The sequence below is a fragment of the Phyllostomus hastatus genome, unplaced genomic scaffold, assembly GCF_019186645.2.
Source record: "Phyllostomus hastatus isolate PE091 unplaced genomic scaffold, TTU_PhHast_1.1 phas_contig_1, whole genome shotgun sequence".
Taxonomy (NCBI): domain Eukaryota; kingdom Metazoa; phylum Chordata; class Mammalia; order Chiroptera; family Phyllostomidae; genus Phyllostomus; species Phyllostomus hastatus.
The window spans coordinates 20,364,627-20,388,162 of record NW_025333498.1 but is presented as its reverse complement, the minus strand read 5'-3'; the positions used below and the strand labels follow the sequence as shown (position 1 = coordinate 20,388,162).

General features: G+C 35.4%; 1 protein-coding gene across 6 annotated transcripts in view; it reads left to right on the top strand.

The window, feature by feature from the left end:
- Positions 1-23,536, top strand: part of UBR3 (ubiquitin protein ligase E3 component n-recognin 3) — a 212,589-nt gene that overhangs the window by 168,948 nt on the left and 20,105 nt on the right. For all 6 annotated transcript variants that reach the window (XM_045840779.1, XM_045840481.1, XM_045840699.1 and 3 more), the window contains 5 exons: positions 2,539-2,641; positions 6,420-6,523; positions 17,647-17,771; positions 21,241-21,348; positions 21,482-21,607. In XM_045840779.1, the coding sequence (XP_045696735.1) occupies positions 2,539-2,641; positions 6,420-6,523; positions 17,647-17,771; positions 21,241-21,348; positions 21,482-21,607 (566 nt within the window). The remainder of the gene's footprint in view (positions 1-2,538; positions 2,642-6,419; positions 6,524-17,646; positions 17,772-21,240; positions 21,349-21,481; positions 21,608-23,536) is intronic.

Genomic DNA, 23,536 nt, shown 5'->3' with positions numbered 1-23,536 from the left:
TTCTTACTGATAGGTCTCAAGACTAAATTTTGAAAACACAGTGAATTATATAAACATAGTTAAAAGTACTGATTGTTATTTAGCCAATTCTCTATTTCCCACTGAAGTTACCTGCAATTTCTAGAATTGGTTTTGAAAGGTAGAAATACGTCATTAGTTATGTTATTATTCTTTCGTTCTGGTAAAAGCCAATACCAAGGACTCTTGTTATATATTGTATTAATAGTATTAGAAGATGTCTTAGGGTTACAATCTCATTTTTTCATAGGAAAGTTGTGTGTGTGTGTGTGTGTGTGTGTGTGTGTGTGTTAAAAAAGGGGTTTTGGCCTTGGCCGGGTGGTGCAGCTGGTTGGAGCATTGTCCCATACAGCAAAAGGTGGTGGGTTTGACCCCTGACTGGGGTGCTCACAGAAGGCAGACTGATCGATGTCTTCCTCTTGCTCTCTCTCACTCACTCAAGTCAATAAACATATCCTCTGGTGAGGATTTTTTTTTAAAGGAATTTGTACTATTCTTTTAATCATTAAAACCTCAAGGAGAACTGGAGTGACAGAAATAAATAGGAAATAGTGAATCTTAAATTCTACTCAATAGTTTTTCCAGTAAATATTAGTGTCATCTGACAAGGTGCATCCTTCGAATGGGCCTCTTTCCTCCTCTGCAGAAGGAGGGAATATGAGGAGATGAAAATGTTTCCTCTACCATTTGTATTTCTTTAATTATGGTAGAGGCTGGAAATATAGATTACAACATTATTTCTGTGCTAGCTATGGCTTCAGTGCAAAACAGGTTAATAAAATGGCAACTTCTATGCTTTTGATTAAACCTTAAACTTTAAGTTAACTGACTTTCATCTCGGAAGGATATATTTAAAAGAGCTCTTCGAGTCAGTTAACACCTATGTAAAAAGAATGCAAAACCTCCCACGTTGCAACTTGAATTAATCTTTATATTTTTCTGATAGAGCAATTTAGTTTTGTAATACTTTTAGTTCTAAATACTTTTAAAAATTATAAATTATATACTTGATAAAAACAACCTCTTATGTGTAATGGATTAAAATAAAACAACCAATATTTTTTTCATTATGTTACTTTTTTGCTAAAAATATCCCTTCTTCTCAGTGTTATCAGTGGGACCAGGGTAGTGGAAAAAACGGGAAATTTGAGAAGCTTACTGCTTTCAAGACTGGGGATAACAATATTACCTACTTGGTGGAATTTTTGTGAAAATTGAGATAAGTTATGTAAAGTAAATTATTAAGTAGTGCTTGGCACATAATAAATACTCACCTAGTGTTAGCCATTTATAGCATAAAGAAATTTTAAGAGAGGATTTATACTATACAATGACTTATAGACAGAGGTTGAAGCAGGGTAAGGTATTTAGATTCTTCTGTTTGTTATGGAAAGACCTGACTGAAAAATGTATGCACAGTTTTAGGATTAACTTTGCTGCCTACCTCCCCTGCCCATGGAGTGGAACATTTATTTTGTTAATCTTATAGTTCTGTGTTTTACAATAGCTTCCCAAAACAACAACTACTACTGTTACTACTACTACAAAATATTACTGCGACTACTACTACATATCCTACCCACACAGAAATCATATTGATGGATCTTAGTCTAAAATGTAGTTGATTTTCAAGTCAGTTGCTTAGAGAAACAAAATCTTGTCTACTTTTGATTATTTTAATTTAGAGAATATGACAATAATATGGTGGCTAATTTCCTCCTTTCTGGTTTTAAGAATTAATTAAAGTCATATGTCAAGAAGTATTACCTGACTTTCTAGAAAATGACTTTTGATAAATAAATCTTTGTATTTGTGGCAGAATAATCCAATCCTTATTATTTATACAAAAAAAGGACAGGTGATACCAAAGTAAACTTTAGGATTTTTTCTGGATAATTACAAAAATTTAAGTAATTTTTTCTTATAAATGTCATGAGTAGAATTTTGTTGAAAGGTAAGACTGATAAATTATTATTATGGTTTAAAGGGAAGAAAATAGCTGGATTAGTCCTCCTAAATAATATTCTTGTTCCAGTTATTTTTTTCTTCATGTTGAATCAAAAAATGATAAAGTCAAAATTCAACCTAAAGAAGACTTAGGGGGAAATATTAGGTAAAGAAAAATTTCACCTAACTGATTTATATAGTTGTTATTGTCCATATTACTCAGGGAATGGTGTTGAAGATAATAGTTCATTTTGGTTAGGAGGAGACCACAATAATGAGAAATACATGTTGTATGGCTGTAGCATAGAGCCAAGGAAAAGTAGTCCATGACAGATGAAGAAAAAGCAAAAACATTCCTGTTAAGGCTGACTATAAGGACAGTCCACATTCCCATTGAAATTTAGATGTATTTAAGAGTTTAGCTTAAAAGAGAGCCTGAAGTAATTGTACTGAAAGTTGGTGAACTGTAATTATAAGGATAGGAAACATTTATGAATTAGTGAGAAATTTTGTCTGAATTGTTCTGGAAGAATTTTGTAAACTTTCTAATTACCTTTTCTTCAATTTATTTAGATCAACTGTTCCATGTATTAGCCTTGCACATGCGGCTTTATAGCATTGATTCTGAGTATAGTCCCTGGAGAAAGCTCACACAGTTAGAAGAGATGAATTCGCAGTAAGTATTATTGAAAGATTAAAGTCAGTTAAAACTGTTTTTTTAAATGGTTAAGTATAAAAATAAGATTGGAATTCTTTATGAATATGTGAATTTTCCTCATAAAATACAGAAATATGTAATAAAAATGGAAAAGTTTACAATTATATTTTCTATAAAAATTCCTACCCACTGAGAAAAATTTTTAAAGAATCCCATTAGTTTTTATGCAGATAAAATAGTCTAATGGAGGCACAAAATGGCTGGTTGTTCCTCGTTTAATATCAGAATTGATCAGTGGGTTCAGGTAGTCTAAATCTGATCCCTCTATTGTAAATTTCCCTGTCAGCCTTTCTTCTAAGGATTTTTCAATCCTTGGTGATTCTTTCCTAAATTGAGTATTTCATTAGGTGCTGCACAATAGTGATTAAAACAAAACAAAACAAAACACCTGTTTAAAACACATACACACAAACCGTTCTCGTGATATACTAGATACTGGATATCTAGTATAGATGGCACTAAGGAGCAGTGAGGGGAGTATAGTCTTTGTAGTGAATGGTGTTGGGTAATTGTCTGTTTATATGAGGAACAGTTAATATTGACCCCTACCTCATACAGAACCTATTCAGATTTTGCTATTTTTTTGAGGAATACCCTGGGAAATGCAAATGCAATGCAAAGAAAATTCAAGATCATGTACCTGTTTAGTTGTCATGTCTCTTTAATTTCCTTTGATCTGAAATTGTTCCTCACTTTTTTTTTTTTTTGGATTTTATGATGCTTAAAAAAAAAGAGCTCAGGCCAATTATTTTGTAGAATTCTCCAATTTATTTTCATCTCATATTTCCTTGTGGTTAGATTCAGGCTATAAACTTTTGGCAGAAATACCACAGAAGTAATGTGTTCTTTTTACTGTGTTTTATTCGGAGGCATATGTTATATTGATTTATCTTGTTATTGATGATAATAACTGTCATCATTTGGCTAATGTGGTATCTGCTAGGTTTTTTCACTGTGCAATTATTATTTCATCCCTTATAGTTAGTATCTTGTGGGGAGATACTTTGAGGCTATGAATATGTCCTGCTACTTCTCAAAAACAAAATAAAATAAAATTTTATGTGTTTTGGGGTGTTTATAGACAAAAATGAGCAAACTATAAGTATTTTTCATGTTGTGGCTAAGGAAAATCACTTTTGTTTGTATGAGCTAGTAATTTTTTTCCTAGCTAGACTTGCACACTCAATGACAGGATGGTGTGCAAATAAAGTATTAGAAAGCCTAATTCTGAGTCTAAAGATGTTCAGCAAACAAAAGATTTTTTAAGTATAGAATTGTTGAATTAAGATTTTAAAAAAGAGACATAGGTACCATGCTTTCCATAATACTCATAGCTGGGTTATGTTCTTTTTAAGCCCTATGATTTAATATCCATTAGGATAGTAGTGAACACTTCTGAAATGCTGTGAACACTTCTCTAGTGCTTACTTCATGCTAGGCGTTTTTATGTTTTGTGTATATAATCATCACCATGATTCTATACCATAGATACCATTGTTATCCCAGTTTTTATTGCATACATATCAGGAACCTGTGGTTTAGAAAGGAATACAGCTGGCATTTGATTTCAAATCTTCCTGATTTCAGAGCCTAAGTCCTTAACTATTACCTCATGCTTCCTTTCCTAGTACTAAGAGATCTAGGGAATTTCTAGAAAAACCTGTTTGAGTTTTTACCCCCTGTATTTACTCTCTTTTTTATTAGTTCATTAGTTCAATTAGCTTCATTAGTTCGCTAATTTGTATTTGCAGTTGATTATGTCATCTGTATTTCATATCTATATATTAGATTTTTTTAAATTGAGGTATCTTTTCTTGTTTTCTCACTAATTAGTTTTCAACACAACATTCTATGACTAGTGATAAGAATTTCTTTGTTTTTAATTTATTTTGTTTTTTATTGTATTTTTCCATCACCATTTATCCCCCTTATGCACCCTCCTCCTGCAGTCAGTCACCACACTCCCTGCACTATTGTCCATGTCCCTGAGTCCAGTTATTTTTGTTTGATCCCTCCCCTTCAACTTCCTGCCACTCTAGCTGCCATCCTGCTCTCTATCTATGAGTCTGTCTCTGTTTTGCTTGTTAGTTCAGTTTATTCATTAGATTCCACATATGAGTGAAATCACATGGTATTTGTCTTTCTCTGACTGGTTTATTTCAGTTAGCATAATGTTCTCCAGGCCCATTTGTGCTGTTGCAAAGGGTAAAATTGTCCTCTTCTTTACACTTGAGTAGAATTCCATTGTGTAAATGTCCCATGTTTGTTTTATCTACTTATCTGCTGATGGACACTTGGGCTGCTTCCGTATCATGGTGGTTGTAAATAACACTGCAGTGAACATAGGGGTGCTTATGTCCTTTCAAATTAGTGTTTTGGGTTTCTTTGGATATATTCCCAGAAGTGGGATTTCTGGGCCAAAAGGCAGATCCATTTTTAATTTTTTAAGGTATCTTCATACTGCTTTCCACAGTGGCTGCAACAATCTACATTCCCATCAATATTGAAAAAGCATTCCCATGTCTCCACATCCTAGACAGCACTTGTTGTTTGTTGACTTATTGATGACAGCCATTCTGACAGGTGATACTTCGTTCTGGTTTTAATTTGCATTTCTCTGATGATTAATGATGATCAGCATCTTTTCATGTGTTTATTGGCCGTCTATATGTCCTCTTTGGAGAAGTATCTATTCAGGCCCTTTGCCCATTTTTTAATTGGGTTATTTACTTTTTTGGTGTTGCGCTTTGTAAGTTCTTTATAAATTTTGGATGTTAATTACTTATCAGATGTATTGGTGTATATATTCTCCCATTTCATGGATTGTCTTTTTTTTTGCTGTTGATGGTTTCCTTTGCTGTGCAAAAACTTTATAGTTTGATGTAGTCCCATTTGTTTATTTTTTTTCTTGTGTTTCCCTGTTTCCCTGAAAGAGATATATCAGATAAAATATTGGTAGAAGCAATGTCTGAAACTTTATTGCCTATATTTTCTTCTAGGATTTTTATGGTTTCAGGGCTAAATTTAAGTCTTTGGTCCATTTTGAATTTATTCTTGTGTGTGCTATAAAAAGATGGCTTAAGTTTCATTTTTTTTGCACATAGCTGTCCAATTTCCTAACACCATTTTATTGAATAAACTACCTTTAGCCCATTGTATGTGCTTACTTCCTCTGTCCAATATTAATTAGCTATAAAAGTGTGGGTTTATTTCTGGGCTCTTTATTTTCTTGCGTTGATATATGTATCTGTTTTTATGCCAGTACCATGCTGTTTTGATTCCTATGGCCTTGTAGTATAGTTTGATATTAGGTAGTGTGATTCCTCCAAATTTGTTCTTCTTTCTCAAGAACGCTATTGCTATGCAGGGCCTTTTGTGATTCCATATAAATTTTTGAACTCTTTGTTTTAGTTTTGTGAAGTATGTCATTGGATTCTTGATAGGAATTGCATTGACTTATTTAAAGAATGAGTTAAATTATTGTATGCTAATTGTTTACTTTAGTAAGACCTAATAAAATTTCTATGTAATTTTTTTCATATTAGGCAAAGTCAAGGAAATGTCTATGAGATTATATTTTAGTGAAGAAATATGACCTCTAGCCTTTTCTTTTGTGATTTCTCAGTTGCTTACGAAAGTTTGATTTCTGTTCCATAGGCATATATGTGAAATATAAAATGAATTAGAAAGAAAAGATGTATAATACTGTCTAAAGTGATTATGCATTTTCTCTTAGGCTGGGAAATGAAGAACAACAGCCTGAGGTTCCAATTCTTTATCATGATGTTACATCTCTCCTGCTTGTTCAGATTTTAATGATGCCACAACCCTTACGCAAAGGTATGTGTTTATAACTCAGATTCTTAGATTATGTAGTATATATAGTGAATATTCTAAAAATTGTGGAGACAAATATAGCATTTAGTCTGATGGAGTTTGTTTAGAGGTAAATAACATTAAAAAATTTTTAGTTATAGTAATCATATACATATAAAGAAGACAATGAAAAATTTTCTTTTATGGGTCTATTCTTTCTAGGTTTGTTTTTTTGTGTGTTTTTTAAAAATATTTTATTTATTTATTTTTTAGAGAGGGAAGGGAGGAGGGGAGAGAGAGAGAGAAACATCAATGTGCGATTGCTGGGGGTTATGGCCTGCAACCCAGGAATGTACCCTGGCTGGGAATCGAACCTGGGACACTCTGGTTCCCAGCCCGCGCTCTAGGTTTTTAGTCAGTAATGAGGTAAAGACATGTGAAATCACTCTGAGAACTTGTTTTTTAAAAATTAAAGTTATATTACAAAAATGTGAAAAATAGAGCAAACTGTCAGCCTTAATGTCTTTATCCTATTTACGTGAATGTATATTTTAATATAATAGTATGATGTTATTCAGTATAATGTTTCATCTTCTTAGTGTTAGTGTCATAATATGTTATTAAGAGCATTAATATACTAGTAATGTTTTAATTATTACTGCATAGTCTACAGTTTCCATTTGAACATATTTAAAATATTCTATCAAATAATTAACTATTCTCCTTTGCTGGGACACAAGGATTTTGCTTTTGTTTTTGTTCTATTATAAGTTACACTAAAAAAAACATCTGTGGGATCTAGGACGACTATTCCAAAAATTTATATAGAACAACAAAAAATGTTGAATATCCTCAGTAATCTTGAGAAAGAAGAACGAAGTTGGAGGTATCACACTACCTGATATTAAACTGTACTAGGAGTCCACTGTAATGAGCCTGGTACTGGCATAAGAACAGGCACATAGATCAATGGAACAGAACAGAGAGCCCAGAAATAAACCTCCACCTTTATGGTGAATTAGTATTTGACAAAGGAGGCAAAAACATACACTGGAGTAAAGAAAGTCTCTAGTAAATAATGTTGGGAACAATGGACAGGTACGTGCAAAAAAATGAACCTAGACCACCAGCTTGTACCATACATAAGAGTAAACTCAAAATGGATAAATGACTTAATGTAAGTCACAAAGTCATAAAATTCTCAAAGAAAATATAAGCAGTAAAATCTCAGACATATCTCTTGGTAATATTTTTGCCAATATATCTTCTTGGGCAAGGGAAGGGAACAGAAAAGAAACCATCAGCAAAGTGAGAAGGGAGCCCACTGCATGGGAGAACATATTTGCCAGTGATATATCTGATAAGGGATTAACTTCCAAAATACATAAAGAATTTATATAAATCAATACTAAGAAGACAAACAACCCAATTTAAAAATGAGAAAAGGATCTGAATAGACATTTCTCCAAAGAGGATGTAGAGATGGCTAATAGACATATGAAAAAAATACTCAACATCGCTAATCATCACAGAAATGCAAATTAAAACATCAGTGAAGTATCACCTATCAGAATGGCTATCATCAATAAATCCAGAAACAAGTGCTGGCAAGGATGTGGAGAAAAGGGAACCCTTGTGTGCTATTGGTGGTAATGTAGACTGGCGCAGCCACTGTGGAAAACACTATGGAGTTTCCTCAAAAAATTAAAAATGGAATTATCTTTTGACTCAGTGATCCCACTTCTTGGAATGTATCTGAAGAAACCCCAAACACTAATTTGAAAGAATATTTGCACCCCTGTGTTCATTGCAGCATTATTTACAATAGCCAAGATCTAGAAACAGCTTAAGTTTCCATCAGTAGATGAATGGATAAAGCAGTGATACGTAGACAATGGAATTCTACTTGACTGTAAGAAAGAAGAAAAATCTTACCTTTTCTGACAGCATGGGTGGACCTGGAAATTATTATGCTAAGTGAAATATGCCAGTCAGAGAAAGACAAATACCGTATGATCTCATTTATATGTAGAATCTAATCAATAAAGTAATTTAACAAACAAAATAGAGACAGAAGCATAATGCAGAAAACAGACTGAGAGCTGTCAGAGGGGAGGAGGGTTGGTTGTGGGGGCTGGGTGAAAAAAGGTGAAGGGATTAAATAAAAAAAGAAACACACATGGAAGTCTGTCCAGAAAGTATCCAGCCACACACTATGAAAAATAGAGGCATTTATTGAAGAAGATACAAGAAACATTGTACATAGAGCAATGATCCCTCAGTCCCCTTTAAAGTAGGCACCTTGGGACCTCACACAGTTTTCCCAATTGCCACCAGTTGCCCTGTCATATTTTCTTGAATCTCATCGACAGTCTGAAAACTCTTCCCTTTTAAAGGTGATTTTAGTTTGGGGAAAAGCCAGAAGTCACAGGGCATCACGCCTGGGCTTTAGAGGATCTCAGTCACCTGGGTGATTTGATGTTTTGCCAGAAAACTTTGCATAAGCCATGATACATGAGAGGTTGTGTTGTTGTGATGAAGCTGCCAATCACCAGTTGCCCATAGCTGCAGCCTTCTGAATCATCCAAATAGTTTCCACAGAGGAATATTCAGGCTTAACGCAAAATTTAATGCAGATTCATCGCTCTACTTGCTCAGTCATTTTGAATGTGATGGCCCCACAGTACACATGCTCACTCAACAGCTTCTACCATCCCCACTGACTTGTACAGTGAAGTTGTCATTGTTCACACGTGTGCATTCTGGTTTACTGTCCCTGGTGCCAGGTTATATCAATGTGTAAACTGTTCTCGTTATATTGACGATGGCTAGACCTTTTCCAGACAGACTTTGATACATATATGACACACAGACATGGACAAGAACAGTATATTGATAGCCAGAAGGAAATGGGGGTTTGGAGACTTGAAAGTGGTCAAAGGTGGGATAAATGGGAAGAGAAAGAGACTTGACTTTGGGTGGTGAGGACACAATGCACTATGCAGATGCTGCTTTGTTGTGTTGTACACTTGAAACCTATGTGGTTTTATTAACCTATGTCACCCCAATAAATTCTGTTAAAAAAAGGAAAGAAGATCTGTGGGTGTATAAAGGCCTTGTTACTGGAGGAAATATTCTTTGTGTCTTTAATTTGATCTTTTGATAACACTTTTTACCTAAGTATGTGAAGTGGTTATTTATTTTAAATGTAGGCTAATTCATGTTTCATATAAATTATACCCTATAAAGATTTAAATGTTAATAAACAAGCTTGATATTTTATTTATACTGACACTATAAGTTTTGTATTGTTTTAATTATAATATTGACCATTTTAACTATTTGAAAGTGTACAATTCAGTACATATACTAACTATATTGTACAACCATCCCATTATCTTGTTCTGGAACATTTTCATCAGCCTGAAAGGAAATTTTGTACCCATTAAACAGTCATTGCCCATTTCCTTCTTCCCCTAATTCCTGGTAACCACTAATCTACTTTCTGTCTAAATGGATTTGCTGATACTGGATATTTAATATTAATGAAATTATATAATGCATGGCTTTTTTGTGTCTGTCTTCTTTCCCTTAACATAATGTTTTCAAGGTTCATCTGTTGTAGTATGAGTTATATGTATATCAGTGGTCCCCAGCCTTTTTGGGCAGCAGGGACCGTGGACTGGAAGGGTGCAGGGAGGACAGGGGAACAGGAGGCGGAGATGAGGTGGGGGTGGGTCAAGAGGTGGATCTCAGGTGTTTCGCTTGCGCTCCACTACTCACCTCCTGCTGTGGACCATGGAAGAGAGGTCGACAGAAGGTGGAGCTCAGGTGACCTTCTCTCCCTTCCTGGTTTCTAACAGGCCAAGGACCGGCAGTAGTCTATGGCCCCAGGGTTGGTGTTTATTATTTCTATTTATAGCTGAATAATATTCCATTTTAGGAATATACCACATTTTGTTTATTTGTTTTTCAGTTGATGGACAAATAAATATATAATAAGGCATAACAATAAGGAAATTGCTTTTGAGTCATCATAGAGCCAGAAGCAGATTATAGTGGGATGAGAAATGAGAAGGAGATGAGAGAACAGAAATAGTAAACAGAATTATTAAGAATGAATGTGGGAGGAGAACAGAAGCTATATGGGGATATAATTCAAGAGGTTGTTTTTTGATTGTTTTTTTTTAAGATTTTATTTATTTTTAGAGAGGGAAGGGAGGGAGAAAGAGAGAAACATCAATGTGCGGTTGCTGGGGGTCATGGCCTGCAACCCAGGTATGTGGCCTGACTGGGCTTGTTTTTTAAGATAGGAGAGTTTTGAGCATGTTTAAGTACTTGCTATTTATCCACCAGTCACTTAATAACTCCAGGTGTGGTCTTTTACCCTAAGTATTGCCCTCTATGAAGCCTTTCCCTTGGATGTCCCCTTTTCCCTTTCCAATAATAAGTCATCCATAGTTCTCTTTTGACACTGATTGTCACATCGTAGATTTTTAAAAAATATCTCTGTCTTTGGACTATCAGTTCCTTTAGGACACATGCCATTTTATGCATATCTGTAGTGTCTACCTGGTACATAATAGGCTCAGTAAATACTTGTGGATTGGATGTATTAAATGTCACATTGACTGGTAAATTGCTTGTTTTCTATTTTGAAATTAAAGAAAGTTATTACTTTACTTGAGTATTTATATTTTACATTATAATTGCTTCTATATAATATTCATTGAGATTGTTGGCACTTTATTAGGCCCAGACCTCAAGTGCTCTGATTTGTACTCAAGGGGACAGCATTGACTACCTTATTAGTTGTTACATGGACTTGGAATCTTTTCTCAGTTCTGTGTTGATTAAGGCAAAGAAAGTCTTAACTAAACTGAGATCTTCATTTACCAAAGAAAAAATAGACTTAAAGTTACGCAAAAAAAGCATATCACAAATTGACTTTTGTAGACTGAACTTTCTGAAGAGAGAGGACATGTAGTCAATAACTCAGATCATAAAAGGGAAGATTTAGAAGAGTTGCTGTTTGGATGGATATGTGCACAGTACTTTATGAAAGCAATGGAATAGTATTTTTTTTAATCCTCACCCAAACATATGTTTATTGATTTGAGACAGAAAGTGGGAAAGAGAGAGAGAGGGAGTGAGAGGGAGGGAGAGAAGAAGGAAGGAAGGAAGGAAGGAAGGAAGGAAGGAAAGAAAGATTGATGTGGGAAAGAACCATTGGTAGGTTGCCTCCCACATGTGCCCCAATTGAGAATCAAACCCACAACCCTAGTGGGTGTATGCCCTGACTAGGAATTGAACCCACAACCTTTTGGTGTATGGGATGACATTCCAACCAACTGAGCCACCTGGCCACAGCTGGAATGGTATGTTTTAGTAAAAATTTTTTATGGTAATTTTAGGAAAGAATAAAATGTCTGATACTGTCCTGTTCAGATTATGTCCTGTTTATTTGTATGATTTTTTCCCTTTAGGGTTTCATATATTTTATATATACTCTACCTTGTCCTAAAATAAACTTGAAGTGTTTTGTATTAACTAAAATATAGTTAGGGAAAGGAACTTATGCAAACAACGGAACCTGATTTGCCTTCTTGTTTATCAATCCTTGGATCGCTCTTGCAAAATCGAGCACAAATACCATTGCATAGATTATACTCACTAAATGTTTAATTGTCTGATTTTTGAAATTTTCTCATTGTGTTTTTATGTTTAGCCACAGAAGAATATGGTTTACTTAGATGTTGTTGGTATCATTCCAGAGTCAAGCTGTTGTCTCAGTTAACATCAATATACTTTGAACTATGTATTCCTTTTTAAAAATTTTATCTTGTGAAGAAAAATTAGATATATAGACAAAGATTTACAAATGATAACTATTTGAAGAGTTATTTTAATTTTATGAGTTATAATATTTCAAATCCATAAAAATAGTGAATTGTGCATAAAAATGATGACTTTATCTGAAATAGTGTAACAGAGGAGGATGTGGTACCTATTTTCTAGTTTAATTCTCACAGAAATTTTCAGTTTTAAATATCGTATCTCCCTGCCCCACCCCTTTTGTTTTTCCTATCATGCAGTAGCACTACAGAACTTAAAATCTGTGTCATTGTTTAAAGTCTTTTTGCTTCTAAGGCATTTCAAATAAGCATCTTCTTTTGTTCACCCTCAGGTGTTTTGATAGCAGAATTTTTTTTTAAATACATAGATGTACAATTGTTTTTCTCCTTTTTAAATTTTAATAATTGTATTTGAAGGTCTTTGCTTTCTATGGCAACCTTGGAAGATAGCAACCTGTTGACATCTCATCTAAGTGATTTCTTCTTTTTTTTCTAAGTCCCTAAAAGACACTGATTTTAGACATGATTTTATACATGGTGTGCATGTGTTGAATAACATTCAATATAAAAATATTTGCTAAATGAATGAGTGAAAGCAAGAACTTAAGCTTAAACTCTGACTTCAAACTGCCAGTTTAAATATTTTTAAAATGATGATAATCAAGGCAGACAATGATTAAAAACAGAAATTAGTTTGCTACAACCAAAGAAAAAGTAAAATTATGCTTATAGTAGCTGTCATTTCTTTAAATGCATTATTTCTTTTTAATTAAAAAATAATTTGGAGGCTTCCAGTCCAGATAGAGGTATAGGTAAACATGACTCACCTCCTTGCACAGCCACATCAAAATTACAACTGAACTATAAAACAGCCATCATTTAGTACCGTCAGAAATTGAGTTGCGTGGAAGTCTGACAACTATGTAATTCAGGAAACCACATCATCCAGACTGGTAGGAGGGGTAGAGATAGGGAGCGGGCTGGTCTCACATCCATGTGAGGATGATAGAAATTCGGGAAGGATATCTCAGGGGTGAGGAGTCCCAACCCCACACCAGAACCACAGCCCAGGAAGATAAGTTCCTATAACTTCAGGCTACAAAGAACAATCTTATGCAGACTCATTCCTTCTGAGCTCCAACACCAGGTAGCAGCTTGAAAGGCACCAGTGGCATAGAGAGGAACTAAAGTGTTTGGCATCACGGTGAGAGCTGAGGGACAGCTTTTTCCCAGACCAAAAAGCAGGCGGAGGCCATTGTCCCTTTCTGAGCCCTCCCCCAACAGAGCCACAGAGCAAGCAGGTGGGTGCCATATCTGAGACTCCATCAACATAACTAACACTGTTCGCCCTGTCCTGGAGATCCCCAGAGACTCTATCCCACCCAATTTACAGGCCCACCCAAGCTGCTTTTCTATATGAATAGCTGGTCTTGGCTCATGCTACCCAACTTCCGTAATCCTCTCAAACAAGCAACAGACAGCCTCAATGAGCCCCTAGCCCCCATACCTCTTGCTAAGTGGCCCCAGGCCTGGTACTAGCAGCTAGCCTAGGTTCATAGCTTTGCTTTGCCTGGGAATCTCCAAGCCCAGTACAAGTAGTAGCTATCTGCAGATCACTTTATAGCTAATGCAGGGATCCCCAGGCAAAACACAGGCAGGGGCTGACCTTGGCCTGCACCACCCTGTGGACAGCTACAGACCATGTCAGAGCACCACCATCCTGTACCTGCACAGCTGATCTTCCATAAGAGTGGAGGTTGGGGTGTCAGTGATCACAGCCAGTCCTTGCAGCTGACTCCTGTTGACCTGCCATCAGCAATCAAGGCTCAATTACCAGAGGAGGGTGTACTCAGCCCACATGAAGGGCACACCTTAAGTACTCACCTTGGGGGATAGGGAGGCTGTGCCACTGGACCCTACAACACCTACTATATTAGGCCACACTACCAAGACATGGAGTCAAAGCAACTCTACCTAATACATAGAAACAAACACAGGGAGGCTGGTAAAATGAGGAGACTAAGAAACATGGTCCAAATGAGCAGATCAAAACTCCAGAAAAAGAACTAAACAAAATGGAGATAAGCAACCTATCAGGTGCAGAGTTCAAACCACTGGTTATAAGGATGCTCAAGGAGCTTAGTGAGGACCTCAACAGCAAAAAAAAAAAAAAGATCCAGTCAGAAATGAATGATACCCTATTTGAAATAGTCTTTGATCCGATGTAATGGGAGTGGGATGGGGGGAGCTGTGACAAGCTAGAGAATGTATGCTTGGCCAAAAAGGAGAGTTACTACTCTGCTCCAGGTGATTGTTGACATAAATAACATGGGCCCAGTATTGTCAGTCTTCCTTTTTTTTTTTTTTTAACAACACATCGCCTGTACTCTGTATTGGGTGTTCACCACCCCAGTCAAGTCTCCATCCATCGCCATTTATCCCACCTGTACCCTCCTGCACCTTCCTTCACAACCCCTTCCCCGGCAATCACCACACTCTTGTCTGTGCCCCTGACAATCCCTCTTTCCTGCTCAATCCCTCAACGCCTCTCAAACCCAACCCAGCTCCCTACCCACTACAGCTGTCAGCCTGTTCTTGATAAGTCTGTGCCAGATCTTCCTGTTTTTCCAGAATAAGTGAGATTCTGGACTTTAGTGAGAAATATCCTCTTTCTCATAAAAGTAACACAATGGGATAGTTCCTGTAAAAGTAACAAAACCAAACCAGGCAGGCTAAAGGCGAACCGAACATTTCTGCATGCTGTATTCAGACAGGTAGCTTCTAGGTTGCAGCCTTCGGTGGTCAGTGTAAGCAGTGCTTTTCTAGCTTCATCTCGCACAAATCACTGCTTGGAGTCTCGTTGACCTGGAGAGTTTTCTGTTCTTGTAAGTCTTAGGCTTTTTTTGTGATCCTTACACAAGTGGCTTCTTCTGTCCCTTCTCTTTCTCTCATCCCTACCTTTCTTATTATGGCTTATTTCTCTTCATCATTCGAGACTAGCTCTCTTGGTTGGGGCAGGAGCTTTCATCTTTTTTTCTGTGCCCTGCCTTTGACCTGTATGAGTTCCTCCTCCCATTTGCTACCATTACACCATGAACATGCTTGCAGCCATCTGTCTGTCTCTCTCTATTCAGCCTGTAGGTCCTTATTGTCTGTATTCTGGTGGAAGTATCTAGGTGTTAGGCTATTTAGAAATCCACTTAGAGCTAGCTTATAAGGACAAAGGAAGAGTACCGATAGGCTCATCTAACCAAACTGTAGGAGTTGGGCATGGTCTTACGGATGACCAGAACTAGAGCGTCAGAGGCTGGCAGGGTTCTTGCAATCTTGGGTCTCTCTTTGGACCTGCTTCATTCAATCTTGCTTTAGACATTCTCTGCCATAGACCAGGAACATGACCTCTGGTACCTCCAGACTCATTTTTACTTGTTTACCTTCCTTTTACCTCCAGCTAGAAAAACCTCAGGTATTCTGATTGGCTCAGTTTATGGCAGGTTTCTACCCTAACACATCAACATGGGTGAGAGGCAGTGAGTACACACAAACACACAATTTAAGATCAGGGAAAATTTTCCTTAGGTAGTGACTTTTAAGATGTCCCCTGACTAATTTAGGAATTAGCCAGGCTATGAGGATGAAAAGAGCTTTAGCCTATACTGAGACCCAGTGGAAAGTGCCAAATATTTCTTTTAAAAAGATCAGTCTGTTTAATTTAAAAAGTAGATGGCAGGCGTCTAGGAGGTGATGAGGGTAAACCACGGGGCAGAAAAGATTTACTGTAGAAGGCCTGACTGCTGTCCTTTAAAAGACCTATATGTAAGGTTGGGCTCGACTGGCATCTGGGAACTTTGATTTGGGGAGAGATTCCACCTCCCTAGAACTGAAGAGAGTGGCTCACTATGCCTCTAAACTGTACAGACAGACATTTAAGCTGTGCATTCCTGCTTTCCTTTAGGGAGTCAAGAAATTTGGCGGGTACTAGGCAGGGGTTGCCTTTGTGACCTGCTCCCAAAGAAAGTGTTGGACACTAAGTCTCTTAATGAGCTTTCATGGTAGATACTTCACACAGGCTGTCACAACCCATGGCTGGGGGAATTACGCATATCCTGTGTGGCCTACTAGTAGAGAACTCGGAAAGTTTCCTCTGGGACTTCACCCAACAAACCTTTTCCCTTTGTGGGTTTTACTTTGTATCCTTTTGCTGTGATAAATCATAGGACTGTATACTGAGTCCTTTGAGTCCTAGTGAATCATCAAACCTAGAAGTGGCCTTGGGGACTCCAGCACGACTGCTTAGGCTGAGGTTTGAGGTCCGGGCAGCGAAGGGTTGAAGCCTGGTTCAGGGGGTTGGCACTTACTTGTGAGATGTTTTTAGAGTAGAATTGGCAGGATTTGGAGATTGTTTTAATGTGGGGAGAAAGAAACAGGAGAGTATCAAGAATATCTACAAGTTTCTGAACTTAACCATTTCTGATTAAATGGTAATACCCGTTTACAGGGGAACAGAATACATAAGAGGCGTGCTGAATCTGAATGATATGCATGGATTCTAATACCTGGGTACTTACTCGCTTTGTTACTACTGGCACATCCTTTCGAAGCTTAGTTGTCCAATTAAACCTGTTGTGAGGACTGCATGAGACATTTGAGGAAATTTTCTGCTATGAGGCATATAGAAATATTAATTATGACTATTAAGCTACTACTTACTAAATACCTAATACATACCAGGCATTTTACATTCTTGTTACTACTGTTTTTGCACTGATATAGTTTTTGTTGAATTTTAAATCTCAGAATACCTAAAATACTGGGATTTCTTTCTTTTTTTTTAATTTTAGAAGTTCTGTATGGTATAGTATTATGTTGTATTACATTATGTTACCTTATTATTTATAGGATGTACATCCTGTTAGAAGTAGATGAAATGTTGGTTTTAAGCACTCAGACTCCCAGACGTTAAGCACGTGATGTCCCATAAGGGGATTTGCCAAGGTTGCACAGCTATTCCAAGGTCGATTGGCATTAGCACTCTGGTCTTCCAAAACACAGCACACCTTCCACTGTGCTAAATGCCTCATTTACATGGTCAGTGGATGAATAAAGGAACTTTGCTTTCATAATTTCAGATCTATTGAGTACAAAATACATCATCATATTACAACCTCATTTTATTGACTAATTGAACAAAAATCAATTACACATGCAAGGAAAGGCAGGTATTTGTGAGATTATCTTGAGTATAAAATGTCTAGGTCCAAAAAAAATAATGATCTTCTCTTTTTCTTATAGACCATTTCACCTGCATTGTAAAGGTGCTTTTTACTCTGCTGTACACACAAGCTCTCGCGGCACTCTCAGTGAAATGCAGTGAGGAAGATAGGGCGGCCTGGAAACACACAGGGGTTCTCAAAAAGGTCAGTGTCTCCTCCGAGTTTGTCGTTTGGTACTTTGGTAACCTCATTTAAATTTATGTATGAATGAATGACATTACGTGTTTGAAAGACAAAATGAGTTAATAGTGTTTTAATTGGAAATGGAACACCTTCAGGTCAAAAAAGTTAAAAATGTTTCTCTTGTACAATGAGGTCTTCTGCATCCATATCTACACCTTGGCCATTATCCTGTTATATTTGGAAAGTTTTGTTTTGTTTTTGCTACAAGACTTAAACTTAGAGAAGTTACAAATATTGTGCTAACACATGAGGAAGTAAAAAAATGCCTGCGGACCTACCTATTTTACTTATCTGTCATCTTTTTGTCTTCTTCTCCATATTCCCAGTCACAATCCAAAGATTGCTTTTCACTCATCAGTTTTAAATTTAAAAATCCTAAGGTGAAGGATGCATCAGAAATTTATTGTGTGTAAATACTACTGATATGTTTGAGATAACTTGATTACTATACTTATAAGTTTAATGTATTAGATTTTGTTTACTATTGGGATTGCAAGTTTGCCTATCAGGTATTTTATAGGCTTAAAGATAGAATATACTAAACCTAAAAACAAAAAATTTAACCTTTTCTTAATTATGCCTTTTTCTGATTTTTTCCCATGTTAGAATACAAATAAGTTCTTAGCAAATTTAAAGGAGTTCTGTTTAGTAAAAATTATGTAAACATTTAAAAGAATTATGCAGGTCTAGTTAAATGTTGAGTATTTTCAGTGGCTTAAGAGCAGATGGGATACCATAGAATCAAAGAACTAACTGACTGTGTGGTTTGGCTTAGAGATAGTTTAAAATAAGAAAATTACTTTAATACTTACTTGGGGAAATTAGTAGAAAAAATATAGGTATAGTATAAATTGAACCTTTTGATTGTCTTATAAACTGTTAAAGAGGTTTTGTACCTCATTGAAAAGTGTCTGTTAAAACCATATCTACTTATATCAAAGGACAGAAAACTAATTATAAATACATGAAACGAATTCAACTTATCCTTCACTTTAATCACCAGTTTACTCTCAAATCATGATTATATGTATAAAAGTTTAGTATGATATCATCATAAAGTTCATTATGTCTTAATTAGGGACATGGGTGGTTGGCCATTGAACCTGAATACTAGGCCAAGCTCCTACCACTAAATGGAGATATTACTTTTTTAGTCAAGACATAAAAACTCTCTGAACTTCAGCTTTCTCAAAGGTAAATGAGAATTTGGAATATATGATTAATATGAGTGCCTCTCTTTCTAAAATTCTGTTATTTTAAGTTCTCAAAGTGGAATTTTGTCTCTTCCTGCAATGATTTTCCCTCTATGTTCCTAGTTGATTCTTGGGTAATTTTTCATTCTGCAGTTATCTTTTTTTTCTAAACATCCTTTCAATTCTCTGAACACACTCAAATCTGATATTTGTATTGTTGGTATTCAAATCAAGTATGTTAGGTTTCTGTGCTGTGTCATTGTTTATGTATTCTTAGTAAACTGTCTCATAATGAAAAATTACACATTTAAAACATTTCCTGATATAATTTGGTCCTAAACTATTCATCAAACTGCAAAAATGAGACCTTGAGACAGAAAATTAGACAATTGTAAATCTGTGATGGAAGGAACTTGAACTGATTTAGGTAATTTCTATTAATTTTCTTTCTTGATTAGGTAAATTTAGCTATTTTAAAAATAAAATGTTTAATATGAATCAAATTCTTATCAGAACTTAAATTAGAAGTTTATAGCCACATACATTTCTTTAGTGGTTGAAAACAAAAATTATAATATTCTATAGGTTGTTTTGCTATGTTATTAGCTTTTTCTGCAGTTGATCTAAACATTTAGATATGTAGCATATTGTAAATATTAGCAACAACTCTTTCTATGAGTAATGAAGTGTATCATTGTGACTTCTGTTAACTATTTAGATTTCTGTATCATTCATTTCTCCTTTTTATTAATTTCCTTTGCTTCTTTTCTTATCCTTTTTCTTCTGTTCTTTTTTCCTTGAGTCTCGTTTATTCCATCCCTATGATTCTATTCTCAGGTATGATAATTTCAGTGAAAACAGATTTTTGCCAGATCTAATCTGCCCTAGGGCAATAGAAATATGTATTTTCCAAAAGGATAGCAGAATTAATTTGATAATGAGGTTGAGTTGTGTTGGAAAAATGATCATTACAGTTAGTATTAATTGTGGTTTTTTTAGTTCTTGGAATATCTGTTAAAAGAGACTTTATGTCAGAATTTCTTAATGTGGGGTCCTTTTCCTTTGTTTTGTTTGGCTGGGGAGTAGGACATGTTCTCGAAGGGTCTGTCACCTCAAAATGTTCTAAAAATCAGGCATTACAATTCAGACAAAGCATCTACCCAACACAGCATTTGTTGCATCTTTCAACCCTTGGTCCTTGCCTTTGTTTAACCCACATGCCTTTGTCACCTCTCTCAGAGAGTTCTTCTGATCTGGATTCCAGGTCTTTCATCCGTGGTCTCAGAAATCTTCTTCTTAAGCTTTATGAGCCTACTCTTAGGCTTATTCAAATATTGTACATATAAAATATGCTTTACTAAGGCTTTCTTATATATGAAATTATTGTCTTACCTAATATTTTTTGTTTCTAATTTGAGAAGAGTTTAGCCAAGGGACCTGATTTTTAATGAAAGCATAATTGACATACAATACTGCAGATGTTTTTAGAGTTAAAAATCAGGGCACAAAAACACTCTATGGCTGAATGAACACAGCAGAAAGGATAGAGGAGTGATTTCAAGATAATGCAAAGAATTCATTGTCAAAAGAGATACATCAATGGAAGTTCTGAGACTGAAAATAAATTTCATCAATTAAATATTTATTGCTCAGATTTTTATTATGGAAAGGGATACATGCAAAATACAAAGCACAGTCCCCGACACTTTGGAATTCACAGTCTCATTGAAGAGAGCACGATGACGTGTGGAACAGTGAGGGACTACAGGAAACACTGAACATCATCGAATAACAAGCTCTCTGGTCTAGGCTACCAGTGCCTTAAAAATTCAGGGTCAAGTGATATTCCACAGCATGTACTCAGTTCTTGTTAGTGGTGTACTGACTGTCTTAGGCATGCAGGTATTTTTAAATTTTGGATTATTTTTTAAGAGGAATTTCCAGGAGTGGGAATTACTGGATAAAAATCTATGATTTACATGTTTACTTACATATATATTATATAATTCATATGCTCTCTTTTAAAGAAGTATTTAATTACCCAATTCTATTGTGAATCCAGGGATATATTGTTGTGTACAGGTTTTGAGGAATTACTTAAAAAATGTAATTGTAATTATAAATTGTAATGGTAAATGTAATTGTAATTATTCTGTACTCATTAAAAAGTATTCTTTTCAGTATTATTTTTTGTAAATTCAGTGACTGATAAAACTAGTATTTTTATTTTTTTCTAGAATACATGTGATGCTGAAAAGTCTTATAAAATATTACTGAGCTTTGTGATAAGTGAGCTGTCTAAAGGAAAGTTATACCATGAAGAAGGAACTCAGGAGTGTGCAATGGTATGCTCTCTCTAAGATCAGATGTGGTGGTTATTTAGTTAAAAATTTAGACTTTGTTGCCATTATGAATACAATTTTTAAGGCTATGTCTATTATAGAATGAATTGTTCAACTTTTCTTTTTGTAACTTTAGGTTAGCCCTATTTCTTGGTCTCCTGAATCCATGGAAAAATACTTGCAGGACTTTTGCTTACCTTTCCTTCGAATCACCAGCCTTCTTCAGCATCACCTTTTTGGGGAAGATTTACCCAGCTGCCAGGTATAATTTGGGGTAGAGATTAGGGAGTCTTGTTTAGTCTCAAAGGAATGAATATTTAGAATATTTACTATTATTATTTTTTATATTTGTTAGCATCCACTAATTTTTATAATGTTACTGATATTTGATATTTGAGCAGTTTTGGATTAGATCAGTGATAATAACTGCCCAATACTTTAACAGGATTATAATGTTCATATTGGTATTATTTATCACTATCTCTATTGATATATTTATTACTAATTATCTGCTTTTAATAGCCATTTAAAAGTTATGTTGGTTTGAAAGCTGGCTATTTGAAGACATGATGGCATTTCTATAATTTGAGAACAGCAAAATTTTGCTTTGTGGCTGGTTATATTAAAACTTGGATGAATGAATTATCACTGGTTTAATTCATTTCTTAAAACTGTTGGTCAATGTGAGTTGGCAAGAAAGTGACAGGGAGGAAAGCAGCAGGTAAGTAAAGCAAACACTGCTTATCGGATTATGTTTCTGGTATTGTCTGCCATTCATTTGCAGTGAATTTGATGTGGCACTTAAGGTGTTTATCATATTTATGGTCTTCGAAGCCTGAAGTATATCACAATTAAGAAGTTGATTGTGTTTTTTCCCTCCATTGCATTAAATAGTTTGGATTCTTTGGTTTTTATGAAATGACTTGATATAAATTCTGCACATTTGTCCCCCCAATTTTATATTTATATTTATAAGATATTGAACAAATTAAAATATTAAAAAATTCTTCATGTCACTGTATTGTACCAATATCCCGGGAGTATCTCCTTAAACAGAAAGTAGAGATTAAATTGGGCAGTGTGGTTTTTCTTTTTTAACAGTAATTCAGGCACTGGAAAGCCAAGATGATTATAAAAATATAAATATTTCTAAAATAAATAACAGTGACTTAACTAGCCATACATCAGGCTTGTCTGTAAGCTCTTCTGTAGTCATTAGAAGGATAGATAAAGGTGAGAGAGGCCTAGGTCGTGTCAAATCAAGTAACTCACTGGAAGACTGCAGCTTTAATCAAAGTACCTTTAACTTAAGAAGTCATCCCTAGGATTAATGATAGTGTGCATGGGCACGAGAAAGGGGCTGGCTGCCCAACCAGGCCATTTCTCTATGCCCCTCCTTTCTAGTTCTAATTGTCTGTACCAGCTGCCTGCGTTTACTTTGTACTCATTCCTTAACCCCACAAAATCTGTGTTGTTTTCCCTACCGGTACCACCTTCTGGTTATAGTGCAGTTTGATGTGCCTCCTCACTCCTTCCTTCAATCTCTCCCCTCCCCTGGGGCCCAGGCCACTGCCTCTGGAGCTTTCAAATGTGCTTTATCAGTAGAGCCTTTCTTTCAAATGAGATCTTGCCTAGAACTCCAAGTAATTACCAGACCTCTATAGTAAGACTTGAAATCACACAATGTAAGTCCTCGAAATTTGTCTTCTTTGTCAAAGTAGTTTTGGCTATTCATTGAATTTCCGTAATTTTTAAAATCAGCCTGGAAATTTCTACCAAAAAAATAAAACCTGTTGGAATGTTTTTTTTTCTTTTTGGGGGAATTGCATCAACTCTAAATATTAATTTAAAACTGTCATCTTAACTGCAGAATTGATGCTATAATATTATAATGTTAGCATGTTAACATTATTGAGAATTCCAGTGATGGGTCTCTGTTTCCTCTGATTTACATTAAGTGAGCTTCTTAGATCTGTGGGTTTGTAGTTTTCACAATTCAGAAAAAATTTGGCCATTATTTCATTAAATATTTTTTTTATCCTTCTTACCTCTACCTCCTTATCAAAAGAAATCACCTATTAGTTATTTTCTTTCATAATTATTTAGTTTTAAATTTTAACTTAAAAGAAAAGTGTATTTCTTTTCTTTTTCATATGAGGAGGCATAGGAGCATCCTCAAGCATGGAAATTA